Source organism: Corvus kubaryi, unplaced genomic scaffold (assembly GCF_017639235.1).
Source record: "Corvus kubaryi isolate FWS band 111438036 unplaced genomic scaffold, C.kubaryi_AGA036_p1.0 37396, whole genome shotgun sequence".
Taxonomy (NCBI): domain Eukaryota; kingdom Metazoa; phylum Chordata; class Aves; order Passeriformes; family Corvidae; genus Corvus; species Corvus kubaryi.
In genome coordinates this window covers 14,515,588-14,531,812 of record NW_024581135.1, presented here as the reverse complement: position 1 = coordinate 14,531,812, position 16,225 = coordinate 14,515,588, and the positions used below count along the sequence as shown (strand labels likewise).

Below are 16,225 nucleotides of genomic sequence, written 5' to 3'. Positions count from 1 at the left end.
ACTGATCCAAGTGCAGTCCAGGTACTGGATTTGCACCACTTTACAAGCCACCAGCTCCAGGTCTGGGATGGGCTTCCAGGAAGGCCTTGCTCAGTCTGCAGGAGGGGAGAAAAGGGGTGGCTATAGATGCAGACATCTAACCCATCCAGGGTGTCAACACCACCCCCAAGAAAACTTCATTGGAGAGCTTTGCTCCCAAGTCCACTTTGGTTCTCGGTCACACTGCTTTTTCCACAGCTTCTTGATGGCTTCTCCTTGCCCCGCCTTGGAAAGAGAGTGCCAGGATAAAAACATCTCAGTACAGCTGTAACAGAGAAGAGGATCTCTCTCTGAATGCCCTAGAGAAAGAGAGCAAGTAGGAAAAGCCCAAGTTCTTGAACGCATTTTTATAAAGCAACTGTGCGTTTTCATGAAAAGCAGGACAGTGCAAACACCTGGGTCTGTTTGGGGCTGTTTGGTTTGGCTGATGACCAGGAAAAAAAGGAACTAAAACTGGACATATAGAAAACATTCCAGGTTTTGGTTTTGTTTGGGTTTAATCGCAGCAGTAACAGCAATCAACTCAAAAAGGCTGGCTTATGGTCAAACCCAAGGCTTCTTTTTGGTCCTTTTAGAAGGAAAAGAAATAGAAGATTGCGGTGAGTTCTGGGGCCAGTTGGGTGGAGGGAGCCTGTGTGCCAGCAGCTCCACCAGGGAGGTATGTTTATGGCCCAGTTTCAGCAAGAACTGCAAGGGCAATGACAACACAAGCCACCAAGAGCCTGGCCATTTGGACTAAAGTCTTCCACACCCACTGAACCTGAGATTCCGCTGGCTCCCACAGTTGCTACTCAGGAGGTTCACCGAGCCCAGAGGGATCACTGCGCTCCTCCAGGCTCTCTCCCAAACACCACCAGCTGCTTATGCCAACTGAAATGTCAGCATTTTGCAAAACCCATGTGTTACAGTGTGGGAGCCCAGACTGCCCGGCTTCATCTCTCAGGCAAAGGAAGAGTTTGGGGTGACTTTTCACACATCATGGGTCACTGGTGTCATGTTCTTTGGCATTGCTTTTGAGAGTGTGGACATGCATTCAGTTTTCTTCCTTTAAGGATGCTCAAGTGGTGAACTTCTTTAGCTGCTGGTCTCCTTAAATATCTTTGCAAACTTATTTTGAGGTTCCTTTGTTCTCCCAAGTGAAATGCCAATATTTCAAAGTTACCAGAAAAAAAACCCTTAGATTTTACTTTTTTTTTTTTTTTTTGTCAAATGGTTTGGCAGACAAACCAAAAGAATCAGTCCCAAGCAGGAACCAACATGTGGATTCCATCATACTCCAAACCCAGAGTGTGTCACCTCCACAGCTCCCAGACATGCTTGCGCAGAGCTCTGCCCTGACCCTCCCACCCTGGCAGGAGGGCTCCTGACGGCTCCTCTCACTGGATCAATGAATGGCAGGTTTCAGCAGGTCTTCAATGAGCCAGACAGGTCACAATAATCCTGCTAGCACCCTGCTGAAAATATGCAAAGCAAATGTTGAGACCAAGCATGGGAAGAGAAGATGAGGCTGGCAGAAATGCAGTAAGAACACAAAAGGAAGAAAGAAAGCACAGCACCTTATAGCAGGAAAATAATAAACTTGTTGACAAGAAAAAAAAAATGCAATGGGAAAAAAAGTCCAGGGCTCTAGAGAAAAAAAAAAAAGCAGCAAGGAAGAAGGCTGTCGTGAATGCACATGGTCAGCATGGGTATAATGATGCATATTTTCTTCTTGGCACTAAGGAGATCCCAGAGGGCCCACAAAAGCCTCTTGCAAATCAAAGGACCAAGCTCTTGACTTTTCCCAGGTGGAGCAGCTGCTGAGTCATTCCTTACCCATCACACTCTCATCCCACAAAAATCCAGATTTCTGCTATTGCAAAGAGTATTAAAAGAAATTTTTAAAAATTCCAGGGAATTTTGCATTGGAGCCTTTTCAGTGTTTTCCTCACCCTGCCATCTTCAAACTAGGCAACATGTGGCAGCGTCATTTTTTCTGTAGTACTCCTCTCTGGAGCAACTAGCAAGCTGTTCAGTCTAAGAAACTTACTCTCCTAAGGTACAGTCCCGTTACTGAGTCTTCCAGGACCCAAGGATAAGCACGCCCAAGAACAACACACTCAGCTGTACCTGCCTCAGTTTCCTTGACTTCCAGGTGGAGCTTTTACTGTGCAGCAGAGGCCAAACAGCCAGTCTGTGCCTGGGGGCTGCGGAGCCACAGTCAGGGAGGAATGAGATTAATTACATGAATAACAAAAAGCCGGATGCCAGCCACCAGCCCCCACCCCACACAGCTCAGCGGGATGCAGAAGGGAAGCAAGCAGCTCAAAACCCAGAAGAGCTCGCAAATGAGGCCAGTCTTATTCTATTCCAGCTACAGACCTGCATCTTGGCCTTCACAAGGGCCAAGAAAAGCCGTGCACATTTTCTTTAGAAAGGAGCACAACAGTGAAAAGCCCCCAGTAGGAGAGTTTTCCTTTCAGTCTGACCTGGACCGTCCTGTGCATCCGCCATGAGGGCACGGCCACCGGGAGCCAGCTCGCCTGCTCGGGCAGGAGAAAAGGGAAGTTAATTTTCGCAGCCAAAAGAAAATAGGGAGTTCTTTTCAGATGGCAGGAATGTAACCGTGACATTTAGTCACTTGCTATTTCTGCTTCCCGGCTATGTCTCTCCACAGGAAAGCCCCTGGACAGAAGCACCCTCCAGGCAGCATTGCAACATATGTGTGCTCTAACTCTGGTGTTTAATCCCACTCCTGCGGTCCCCGCTTCAGGTCCTTGGGAAACGGGCGGTTTGGGGGAGATTCAGTCTCGCTCGCTCTGTGCCTGGGCTGCCTTAAACAGATGCACGTGTCTGTCTGGGAAGAGGGCAAACCTGCAACCCTGGCCCAAGGCCACTCAGGGTCTGACCCAGCTGAGAACAGCAGGGCCCCACTCTCTCCAGGACATGTCAGCCAGGACAGGATGGCAGCACTGCCCTGCATCGGCCCCTGTGCTGGGTTCAGAGCAGAGGGGAACCAACACCACCTCTCCAGCTCTGAAATGCAGTCGCTGATCACTGTCACTGTGGGGAAATCACATTTGCTTCAGGTTGAGCTGCAGTGATGGGTGACCCTACCCGACAGCTTTCAAGCATCTCCAGCCTAACTCCACCACGGGAGCAGTGTCTGATCTGCGCTGTCCTAGTCCCTGCCAGGCTGTGGCTACTTGTCCTCCAGGCACCGTGCATGCTTCCACAGCTGGAGCAAGGAGAGCAGCCCAGCCAGGGTTACTCCAGTACAGGGCAGGCTGCACACCCTGCAGAAGCCCCAGGTACTGGTGTCAGGCAGTCAGCCCAGCTCAGGTCACGCCGCTGACACCGCTCAGCCTGCGATTTCAGGGACTTCCAAAGCTCAGCCCAGTGTGCTGGCTGCTCACACAGATACCTTTGTCGCTGTCTGACTGCGCTAACTGCAGTCTTGCATTGCAGGCTCCTTCTGCCACACAACCTGAAGTCCCATCCATCCACAGCTATTTCTTGGGCAAAATTTTGGTAACTTCCCTCGTCTGATAGTCCATCAATTCAGCAGCAGAGCTGCAAAATCTTAATGCAGACTGTGCAAAGGTTGTCAGGATGTGGTTTGTATGGCAGTGGGCAGCCCACAGTGGGGTGTAAACATTCCCGCAGGAGCATGCACACATACTCAACTGAGCTTGATGTCAGTCTGAAACATGATGATCATAGAAGACAAGCAAGATGCATAACTTAACTGCGAAAAATGCCATTTCATCACAGGATGTCATGGAGGGGATGTGCATTCAGTTGACTATCCACACAGAGGCAGGGAAAAGCAAAAGAGAAGAACTGGAAAAAAATGCACAGCAAAACACAGACTCAGTTAAATATTTATGGGGGCCACTGCATTTCAATTACAAGCAGTTTTTTAGGTCAGCTGAGACGTTTTAGTTCTGCTAGGGCAGATCAGCTCCAGGGGACAGGATACTGCTGACAACGACAAGCCGGAGGCTCAACCCTCCTAGCACACCCTGTAACTAAGGATAAAAACAGATCTGGGCATGGCTGTGCTTCCACTGGGCACAGCCCAAGTGATGGGACCTCCCTTCTCACCACAGCTGAAGCCTCAAGACACAGCACTGATGTACACAGACATCACTGTGGGTTTCTTTGCCTCTCGCAGAACTTGAAGCCCCACTGCTGGAAGTCAGGAGGGCAGCTGACCTAATAAAGAAGGTACCTCTGGGTACCTGAAATCGTGGGCTGAGCAGTATCAGCAGCATGACGGGTTTCCATAGCACTGTTCCCACCTCACAAGGGTCACTCCATACTCAAAAGATCCCAATTTGTGTGCCACTGGCTATCACCTAAGGCAGGATTATGAATGTGACAGACATTTGGCCAGGTTCACCTACTGCCCTATCAGATCTGCACTGCCCAAGCACTTTCAGTGTGGTCTGAATTTGCAAATGTCAGTTTCAGCACGTGCAGGACCAGCCTAATGGCCAGGAGTAAGGTAACACATCTGTGAAACCAGCCTGATAAAAAGAATAAAGAGAAAAATGGAGGAAAGCAGTGACTGAAATCCACAACAAAAATTATTAGAATAACAGAAGCTCTCCAACCATCTGAGATTAAAGAATCTATATCTGCATTTGCATTTTTTACTCTTCGTACAGGGCACATTTCGTTAATGCTGGAAATTCTGCATTTCAGTCCTTGTTAGCTCATTTGGCCATCATCCAGGATGAGGGTCACAATTCTCACAGAAGCTGAGCAGCACTCTGTGCTGTGGGACTTGCAGGAACTTTACCACCTCACTGGTCAGATTTCTCATGTTGAACTCAGTTCATCCAAAGAAACATGTCAAGCCTGGGTCACAAAGATGGGGCTGAGCAGAAAGGCGGGGTCAGACTCAAATGAGAACCCCTGTCCAACCACAAATATCTGAAGCAATGTTCATAAAGCAAACACTGGAATGACCAGCAAGCAGTACACGTGCCCTTACCAGAAGGCCAAATCTCAAGACAACATCAGCACTTCTAAAAAGGGATTAAAATAAAAACACACTGAGTCCACAGACAACATTTGTTTAAAAGCCATGTGAGAGGTGGTAAGTTTCTGCAGGCTGACGCCCCACAAAGGTAAGCAAGGGAAAGTTACCAGCTCTGGGCTCCCAAAATATTTACTCAGTCTAACATTACTCTACACTCAATCAAACATTTCCAAAGTCCCATGCTACCATAACTCAAGTTCAGAGCACCCTTTCCCAGGGGTATTTCCAAGCACTTCACTGCCATAAAAGCAAACAGTGTCCTTGGAAGGTGGGAAAGCCCATTCTAATGGGGAGAGGAGGCTGAAGGTGTGCAGCCTTCACTGTACAACATCCAAGGGTCAGATCTGAACAGTACATCAAACTGAAATGGTGGGAGTAATTACAGAGCCTAGATGAACAACCTAAGCTGAGCAGGGAATAAGAGGCTGAGAGAAGACTGCCTTGTGGAGCAGGCTGGGGTGTTTAAGTGGCTGCAATTGATCTAAAACTCGGGTTTAGATGTCATCTGGCCAAAAGTCACAGCTTGGGAAGCACGTCTGGTGGAGGATGTCAGTGTACTCTGTCCGTTTCCTCACAAAGGCTTGGAATACCAGTTCTTATTTTTAGTACTATTTCCATTTCTTCATGTAATGAGTTCAGCGTTTCAGGCAGCCCTGGAGGAGCAGGAAGGACAAGTCCTGTAATAAAACTAATTAATTCATGTGGAATTTCTAGCTATTATTGTGAAAGTGGACAAATTCCTCACTTCTGGAAAGCTGCCCAAGTGGCCATTAATCTGGCTGTGGTCACAAGCAGGATTCCTGTGGCCTCCTGCAACACCCAACTGGCCCCTGGGACAGAGCCTGCAGAAACCAAAGTGGATGTTGTTATTTCCTCACACTGACTCTCACAGCCCAAGTTTTACTAGACTAGATAGTTCCTTCAGAGGGCTCCATGCCAAATTCCTCCCAGTGCCCACAGACCAACCATGCCTCAGTTATGTGCAGAGAGGTCTAGACCTTCTTAGACCTCCAAAGTCAGCCCAAAACAGGCATTTTGGCTTTATTCAAAGCTCTGTAAACCAACTGCTTTCCACCTGCCCAGTCTTGGCCATGCTCTCAGCAACAGGTGCCCTGAAAGGAACAGGGTACCAAGTTTCTCCTAAAGACATCAGAAGTGGTATTCCCACCACCGAGCTGGGTGTGTGAGGAAGTTGAGCTTTACAGGTCCCATCTGCAGGGAGTGGGAAACCAGGCCCCTCCACAGAGAAATTCCAGGCAAGAATCTAATCAACCAAAATCCCTCAATAATGCACAAGAATTAATGGAATCTGAAAGCTCAGGGTGACAGGGTCTGTGGGTCTGGCAAGGAAAAAAAGGAGAGAATACACTGATTTTAGTTACTAAAATCAACAACAACAAAATGACTCAGTATTCCCACAGGGAGCTGACATGTAAGAAGGCAACATTTTACCATAGTCTCACTTTTCTCTCCCAGTTCCAGAGTGCTCTTTAAATTCGGTGATGGATTGGTGGGTCAGCCTCTAAATACCACCTGTACTGCTGACCCAGCATCCTGTCCCAGGAATGGCAATATTCCCTAAACACCACTAGAAATCCAGATCTTCTGCTCCAAGTGATCTCTGTAGTGGACTGTCTGTCACAACATGGATTTCTGCCTAAACAAAACCCTGCCCAAACCACCCCTGCACAAGCTGTGGAAGCAGTCCTGTTCACCATAGCCAAAGGAAGAGGCACCCTACCATGGCCAGCCTTTGCTCTAGGTCTACTTTTCCCAATTTCCATCTTGGCAGATTATTTACTTGTTCATTCACACCACAGTCAGATCAAGATGGTGCAGCAGTGGTTTCCCTGCCATTCTATTTATGAAGTTTGGATGATGTTCAGACAAAAAGAAAGGGCCCTCTACACATAACAGACCATTTCAAATTCATGGCCCTTAGTTAGTAGTGAGTACTGTGCTAGAAGAATGGCTGTTGGAGCCCAGTAGTGCAGAGAAAGAAGGTTCCAGAAAAGGAACATTGTCCTTGATCAGCTGGACTAAGAGGTGCCTTTTCAAAGCCTGGGATGGAGCCTGGAACAGTTCTTCCACCTTCAGAAAGCAGTGTTAAGACTTGTTACAGTGTCATCACTCAGCATTTTCCTCACGCTGGTTCAGCTGCAAGGCTAGAAGAGCAAAGCAGCTACTGAGGGAAGGGTGGATTGCAGCACTCCTGAGAGGTGTCCCCAAGTAGCAAGATACAATTCACCAATACAACTGGAATTTGTCTTTAGCACAGGCACTGCAGAGTGAGCAAGGACGATAAGGAGGAACTAAAAACAGCCACGGAAAGTCCCAGGGCTGTTGGGTCAGCTCCACCATGAACAGAAACACCGTGGTGGCTCCAACCTTCACACCAAACCCTCCCAGCAGCCAGGTCCCAGAGGACACAAACCAGGCACCCTGGGGAGTCTCTGAGCCAGCCGTCCTGGATTATCCACAGCCTTGGTAGCTACAGTCACAGTCGGGGCTACGAGGAAGAGCCACAGCACCAGCTCCGGGCTCCAACAGTGGGAGGATGGAGCCTCATGCCAGCCACCCATCCTGCTTCTCCTCTTCATGCCACTCCTCTTCACTAAACCTGAGTTTTCCTCCCCATTTCTGCTTGTTTTTGAAGAGCCAAAGGGAGGTGACTCTCTGGATGCAAACGGAGAGGAGCGTTCCACCCAGCTCAGCCCGCAGTCAAATGGCACGCTGAGCACTGCAGACAAAACCTCCTGGGCTCAAACAGAAAATGACCCCATGCAACTTTCCACATACAAAAAAATGTCAGATTCTGTCCAGCTTCACTGGAGCAAAATGCAGGAATTCTTAAATACAGGGTACTCCCTACACTACAAGAGCCTGGTCACACTAAGGACACATACCTAATCTTTGGAGGTACCAAAAAGATCTTAAAGGACACCCTAAACCACAAAAAGACTTTCAGCAACTCACCAGTCACCTCTGACTGAGCAGCAAGTATTCTTGAAGACATGGACATCAGATGCTCACCCTTTTCTAGTTAGAAAACAGCAAGGAGAAAACAAGGGAAGACTTCAATCTCCTCACCAAGCCAAGAGAAATTCATCAGCTTAGTCTAAGTCTTCTACAACTAGCAAGGAGAGCTGAGAACAGACTTCTGGCTGAAGTCTGATCAACAACATCGTACCAGGAAATCTTGCTGTAGGCTGAAGCAAAAATACTGGGCAAAGCTTTATGAATTTTCATGATATTACAGGACTACAGGACTACAGGACTCTCCCACACACATTGTCATGCAGGTGAGGGCAGTGCACTGTGTGTCAATCTTGTAGACATCCTGCATCACCTGGCTACAAGAACAAGCTGCAAGGACGCACAAAAACACCTCTCTAAAATTGCCTCCAGCCAGTAAGGTGTTGAAAATATTATTAATTTCAAGGGCAGTGCATTAGAAATACCCTCATCCCACCTGAGCTGGTTTATCTGCAGAAAACTGTAAGAAAAATCAGGGATTTCAACACAGTCCAATTCCCACCAGTGCTTTGTGTCACTCTCAATTACAGTCCAGAATGAAATACCAAGAAATCGTTCCTTGCAGCCGGCAGAATTAATGGGATCTTTGACTACAGAGAGCACCAGGCAGTGAACTTGTTCCCTTACCAGCCAAGAGGCACAGTGCAGCTTTCTTCAGAATAAAAGCTGTAATGTCAGAGGATAGTTCAAGGCTTATAAAAGTGACCTGATATCTCCCAGTATTTCAGTCCACAAGAAAGGCATGTGATTACTGATCCTTTCCTTTCTTAAACAATTTATTTCCACCCTAAGCTGATGCAGCAAGAGACTTCATCTTCCCACTGGTATCTCACGAAATGATATGTCTGGCAAAACACTGAGCAGAAATCAATCAATAATGCAATTACAAAGAGCTGTCAAATGCTGGGCTGCAGCAAAGCTCCAACAGCTGAGCACTAACCCCTTTCTCCTCAGCCTTTGCCTAGGATAGCCATCATATCACATGTTCTTGTAATTAGTTGTCAACTCAACGTTTAATGAGATCACACTTGGCCAGTTTGTGAATGAAAAACACCTTCCAGCTTGCTGGCAGTGACTGCTGAAAGTAGGCAGAGATGTTTCAGTCAGACTTGGTCTGCTGAAGGTAGTTTGTCTTTTTGGAAATAATAAGACTAGATTTGAAATTTGATAAATTGGTGGAAAACTCATCCTTCCAGAAAAGTGAAGATTTGGTTGGGTAAACTCCTTGTCGTGGTTCTGGGGGTCCAGACAAAGACCAAGATGTGTATGACAGAGCACGAGAATGTGCTCCGCGAAAAAAGTGGCACACGGCTGCCACGACATCAGCTCAGCAGAATAATCTGCACAATATGTTAGGACCACCAGCAAGGATTTTTCTTTCTCTCTCAAGTCCACAGGAGGACCACGCACCATGCTCAGCCTCCCAATCCCACAGCACACTCAGCACCCATGAGGCACCACGTTGTTGCATTGGTGCACACACGTACTACAGCTCCCTCCCCCAGCAAGGCACAGGGCACTCACTAATGCAAGCCTCAGGACAAACCTGCCCCTTTTGGTAGATGCAAACAGTCAGAGAGCACAAGTTGGAAAGCCAAGCACAATGTGTTCAGGACATGCTGCTAAAGGACACCATCACAGGGGCACTGATTCCAGCAGCACCTTCCCAAGGGAGAGCTGGGGTGAAGATGGGTGGAAGCGATAGTGGAAGTGTAAGAAACAGCAATGGATTTGCATCTCTCCAATACAGAAAGGGTCTGCTAAGCAGACAGTTATCACAGTTACATATCTCACCCCAACTCAAGGGAAGAAAGAAGAAAACAGGAATTCTTATGCCTGAAAACTCAGTACACCACCAAGCTTAGCCTTCCTTCTGTAACAGAAATGCTTTACAAAGCATCTTTACATTCTACCTTGGCCTTCCTCTTACTCTGTCTGCTTAGAGCAAAAGATCCTCCCTGAAAGAATCCCAGCAGGAAAGGCAGATGTTACCATGCTCAGGAAGCTAGAATTGTCCAATCCAAACAGAAATGCAAATAATCCACCAGGCAAACTACTGTTTCTCCTAGGTCCTTAGCTCAGAACACATGACCAGGAAAAGCAGGTACAGGAATTCTGCTGGCTGCTGGGATGAAACTCTGCCTTCAAAAATCTAGCTGTGTTTGTGGACAACAGCAACAGCTGCCCATCGGGCAGATATATTAGACCCAGATGATACTGCAGCCAGGTCTAGTACAGAGCCATACACAAAGACACCTCTCACATTCCAGTTTTCACTGTTTTGCCTCCTGAATTGTTTATCTCAGCTCAATTCCTGGATGTGGATAAAACAAACGACATGGACTTTCTCACAGATGGGGCTTCTTGCTGTTCCCTTGACAAATACCATACTCAGTGAGTATAAGCCTGAAATCCAGAGGAAAGGAAACAACTGCAAAGGGCAAGAAGGAAACAGATCATTTGCCAAGGGACAGCATGAAAACACATTTCTGCTTTGGGTCAGAGCCTTGAAATCTTCCCAGGCTTCCCTCTCCCTCCAAACCACCATTTTCACACCACATCACTCCCACCATGGCAAACTCCAGTGGGGCTGTGGCAGGGGATAGCATTATTTTCAAGAAACTGCTTCACAAAGGTGTTATTTATTGTCTTAATACTTAAAAGATGACCAGGTTAGCTCTTGACCAGACACAGCTGTTGCGGAGGAGCGGGAAAACCTGGTCCACCACCTGGCAAAGCCTCATAGGCAATGAGGACAGATGAGCTGTGTGGTTTTCCCATTCACCTATCATTCCTACAGCTGTTACTAATTGCATTTCACTTCTAATAATTTCTTCCAAGGCAAGGAGTGGTGTAGACGTTTGGCTTATCCTGGGCAGAGCTGCTGTAGTGGCTATGGACATATGAACACACTCCTGTGGATTTGGTTCTCATAGCTGGCTTCCCTGGCGTGTAGCAATGCCCAAGCTTGCATAAGCCAGGCTGAATGCCTGGTTGCTGCACTCCTAACTAACCTCCCTCTTGCTCATGTGCTTCCAGCACAGAAAGAGGGGGACACTCACAGCCTGGCTCTCCTCTACCCCTCACCCACGCTTTAGCAACACAGTACTTTCAGGACATCCATGGCTGCATTGGACCCACCAGCTTGACTGACAGGGTCAGAAGTTGTGGGGGCAGAAGGACAGATACACAGTTGCACATGCAGATCATGACGGATGCTTCATTTCCTTATAAAAGCAGGAGAAAGCAGAAGTCTTCCTGGCAATTCCATAGACATGAAAAATGCATTCATAGCATTACTGGCATGGTTTTCAAGTTGCTGTTAAAATTCCAGTTACATTATGCTACCTCCAACTTCAGAATCTTCTGTGTTTTGGAGTAATACATTAAACTCTCTTTTAGCAGCTGCCTGCCATGGGGAAATGAAGGTTTTGACATCTGACCTGTAAGGAAGGATGTGTGGCATTTGGAGCTACCCAAATAAGGATTTTAGCTGGATGCTAAAACAAGCTGTGTTTTTAACAGTTAACTATTTTGACGCTGTTTTTGTATCATGGGAGTTCAAAGTGGAGACCCTGGTCAGGTGAATAAGGCCACCCCATCCCTTCAAGTTCGAGTTTGCTTGGAGCCACATTCTTTGCACAGCTCTCTCTCCCTTTGGAAAGGTTACTTTGCACTGGCATGGACTAAAAAAACCCACATTTGTTTTAATAAATGAGATCCAAAGCAGGACTCATTAGCTAGCAGTGGGTTCTGAGACATATTCCACTAAATTCGTACAAGTATCCCAACAACAAAATTATACCACAAGCACAATTGAACTGCACTGGTAAAGGGAAAAAAAACTCTCTTAACTGGTCAGCTTTGAACAGTGGCTCAAGAACCATTTTTTTCACAGTGGAACAAACTTTATTCCTAGGATCTTGTCTCCATTAGGGGAAAATATGTTCTTCAGCTATTCTCATAGCTTGGGCAAAACAATCTAGGGCATTTGCTGACTTCATTGAGATCTGCCCTGCTCCACCTCTTAGCTTAAGTTCCCACCTGGCAGCAGCACTTGGCATCCTGCTGGGCACCCTGCTGCACCGTGAGCCAGTTCAGGTCATTGATCTGACAGTTGTTTTCTGGGGCTGGCTTGCTGCAGGACTATCTCCTGAACCAGCCTACTCTGACATAAGGTGAGAGCTGAACCCAGCAGAAGGAAGGGGAAAGGACATGGGAACTGAGAGCCGGACAACACCACACAAGCTCCTGATTCCAGTTCATCATGGCTAAAACAGAAGGCAGGATCTCCACCCTCTGGCTGAGACTGGAGGGGCTGAAAGACCCCAGTGGTACCTAAAATGCCTCTCAAATCACACTGTGTCTACAAGACCCATGTGGCCACCTTAGACCTGTTTCACTAGAAGGTGGCTGTAGGGACTGGGACATTTTCTGCCAGGACACAGACTAACACAATGAAAAGACAGTCCTCATTCTGCTCTCTGTGTCCTGGAGGACCTTGAGCACATCATCTACCCCATCTGCAAAACAGCATGATAGTCTTGCTGAGGTGCTGAGAGAATAAATACACTCAAGACCAGCATGAGCTCTGGGAGCACTGCGCACACAGTAACAACTCTGTCCCCAGGTCAGGCGGTTCCAGTCAGAGGTACAGACATTTGTTACACCATGACCTGAAACAAACTGCAAAGGAATGTGGTCCAAAGGCAGCAAAACTACCTAAAAGGCCCTGATCCCTGGAGATGCTGAGTCTCCACCTCGCTCCCACCACTGGTGGGAGTTGATGCACTCGCCTCCCCAGGGAGGGCAGAAGTTCTCAGACTGATTTCCACAGACTGCTGTTATTTTGTTCCAACATTCCCAACATCTCCAAAATACCCAAAGCCTCTTGTGCAATGAGCAACATCCCCTGATTCTTAGCTACATGGTGGTTTATGTTACTTTCCGCCTACAACCATTTCAGGATTGGCTTTACAGACCTTAGTGGAAGACTAAACAATGCTGGAGCCATAGCAGGAGAATTTGCAGAGTTTTATTCCTTGTTTCATTTGGGCAATCCTTCTGCCTCTCATCAGGGACAAAAAAACTTGCCAACCTCTTAATTTAGGAATAGCACGAGCTCCGCATTCCAGTCCTGAATCAGCCAAAGGAGCCTTCTCAAGCTGGAAAGGGGGAAAAGGATAAATACCTTTAAGCACATTTTAAAAGAAAAAAAAGCACCACAAAACCAACCACACCAAAAAACCCTCAACACCTGCTTTTTGCAGGCAAATACTTGCTCTTGGGGCACTCTTGAAACTGGCTTAACATCAGCATTTGAAAGCAAATTCCAGTCCCTGCTCTTTTGGGTGCCAGAGTGCTTTTCTCTGTCACTGCTTAAAACGAAAAGCAAACTCAGCTCCCTCATCTATGTTTAGCAAGCACAGTGCAGATGGGATCAAAGATGAGAGTCTGAAGAGAAGAGTATCAAGTGAAGCTGGCAGATTCAGGTTTTGTTTTTGTTGTGGGTTTGGTTGTTTTTGTTTGGTTGGGATTTTTTTCCTAATGGCTACAACAACCTGTTAAAAGTTTTGTAATCTGAAGAGCGCAAACCCTTTTCTGAATGTCCAAGCTCCTCTGCCAAGACATGCTCAACTGTGAATATTCCAGCTGCATGTTTCACATCACACTGGTTAAGGATGTGCCAGTACTTTTATTATTCACCCCCTATGGATATTACAGAGCACCACATACATTATAGGGTTCTTAAACTGCGCTATTTATGTCTGTGTGTATTACACACAGAGATACAATCAAATAAATCACATCCATTATAAAGGAATAAAGATAATAAAATCAAGCAAAATACTGAGTGAAGTTAACGTAATTCTGAATTAAAGTGCATAAAAGAAAAAAAAGAACTAACTCAGAAAATCACCTCTCAGCCCATCACTGCAACACCCTCCACCCACCCCAGCTTTTTGTAAAATCATAAGCCTGGAAGTCAGCTCCAAATTCCTTAAATCTAAATGCCCTTGGCTTCTTCTGGAGAGTCTTAAAATTAATTCCCTTGACACTCATGTTCTGTAGTCAAGGAAGATTTCGCATCAACATGTTCTCCAAAGTCCTGGCTCTCCACTCTCACCCTTCACAGCTGGACAAAGGTGCAGGGACAGGAGAGGGGACAGGAGTGGGGACAACAGCAGTCACAGCCTGGCTGTGCGATGCCCCTTCTTGAAACGTGCAAAGTTCTCCGTGCTGCTGCTTTTTCTTTACTCCTCTCTCTCCATCTCTCCTCCTCGAGCAGAGCAGCGTGCACAGGTACCCGGAGCAGCGTGCACAGGTACCTGGCTGCATTCCCATCCTCACAGGGAGGGAAGCCAAGAGGTACAGCCCGGTTCAGAGCGCTTTTAAACAAAGCCTCAAGAGGGAAGGGAGGGAATTCAAAGTCGTGCTGCTGAACTAGTTATGCAAACAAGGTCAAAGCCCCAGTCATAGCCAGGGGAGCATAACCAGCAAGGCAGCAGAAGTCAAGGGGGGATGATTACAAAGGAGAAAGTGTTGGTTTCTATTTCCAGAGCTGATTTGTCAATTCCCAACATCCCACGGAAAAGGAAAGAGCTGGCAGTTGATCGCAGGGGAGAGGAGGCATTAATAAAACCCAGCACGGCTGCATCGGCAACCCCAAGAGCGCTCCCTCCCACGGCAATCACAGCAACAGGTCAGGAGCCTGTTAACGTCCCTGTCCCCGGAGCTGTGCCCCCGGGAGACGCTCCTCTTGTCCCTGCACCCAGTGCCCGGAGCAGGGGGGCCTGAGGGGGTCAGGACCCCCCACGGGAGCTGGCAGAAGTCACCTCATCTGCTGGAAGGGTGGCCATTGGGAACAGGTTCCTCACATAGCAGGGCCCCGGCAGTCCCTCAGCCTCCCCCTTCCCATCAGGCAGCACATAGTCCTCCCACACCACCTCTCCCCAGATCTTTGGGGTATCCATCACCCTTCAGGGTGGTTTTACTCCTCCACCGAACACAAATCTGAACGTTCACTTCTCTCTGCTCCCCAAAGGACCCTCCCCGCCCCTCAGCTGCATCTCCCCAAAGTTCATCCATCCTTATGTGTTCCCATGGTGGGGCTTTTTTTCCCTAAAAGACCCCAACCTCCAGCTTTCCCCCTGGAGCAGTCCCTACATTCCCCCCCACATACACACACCTCGTTACATTCCACCGCTGGGGTTCCTGTCCCATGCCAAGAAAACCTCTCTAACCCCCGAAGTAACTGCACCCCCAAAATCCCATTTTGCCCACCTCAGGGATCCGCTCATGCTTTGTCCCCCCTCCAGCGCCCCTCTCATTCCTTCCCTCTTTGTGCTTCCGTGGATTTACTCTCGCTCCTCTCCCGCACGGATTCCCCTTGTCTGCCCTCCCGCGGAGTCCCTCTGCCCCGAGAGGACCCCCTTGAGGTCACCCTTAAGGATTCCTTTGTCCCCTGGACGTTCCGGCACCGCGGCGCTGCCCGGCACACACGTTCCCGAGCGCACGGTGCCCAGCGCCCACCTGTCCCCAGTGGCCGGTGTGCGGAGCACGACGCACTGTCCCCAGTGCCCGGTACGCGGTGAGCGACGCACGATGCACTATCCCCAGTGCCCGAAGCCCGGAGGGCGGTCCCGAGTCCCAGGTCCCCGGCGCGCAGTGCCCGGTCCCTGGCGCGCCGCGCAGGACGCTCGGTGCCCCGTCCCCGGTACGCGGCTCTGGGCGCGCCGTGCCGGACCCGCGGAGGCCGGGGCCGGGCGCTGCTCACCTGCGGGGCGCTCGGCGCTGGCGCCGTACTCGGCCGTGTCGCGGCGGCGGGCGCAGGTGCCCTGTCCCTGCACCAGGGCTTGCAGGGGCAGCTCGGCGCCGGGGTCGGGGTAGCAGCGCAAGCCGGCGGCGCAGCGCGGCGTGTAGACACCGCACGCCTCGGCCTCCAGGCGGGCGCACACCGGGCAGCAGCCGCAGCCCGGCTCCCGCACCAGCTCGGGGCAGGGCGGGCGGGCGGCCGGGGGGCAGGCGGCCAGGCGCTCCGCCGTGCAGGGCGGGCAGCGGAACAGCACCTCGGGCAGCGCCGGCCCCGCCAGCGCCAGCCCCGCCGCCGCCGCCGCCACC

At 49.1% G+C, this 16,225-nt stretch overlaps 1 protein-coding gene across 2 annotated transcripts in view; it reads right to left on the bottom strand.

Annotated features, from left to right (window-relative positions):
- IGFBP2 (insulin like growth factor binding protein 2) overlaps positions 1–15,662 on the bottom strand; it is a 60,847-nt gene extending 45,185 nt beyond the window's left edge. The window contains exon 1 of one of the 2 annotated variants that reach the window (XM_042040374.1): positions 15,638–15,662. Coding sequence is in view for 1 of the 2 variants with exons in the window: in XM_042040373.1 (XP_041896307.1) it covers positions 2,508–2,532 (25 nt within the window). In the remaining variant the exon portion in view is untranslated. Of the gene's footprint in view, positions 1–2,507; positions 2,548–15,637 lie in introns of those variants that run through there. The other variant, XM_042040373.1, reaches the window with a different exon arrangement.
- Positions 15,663–16,225: the final 563 nt, after the last annotated feature.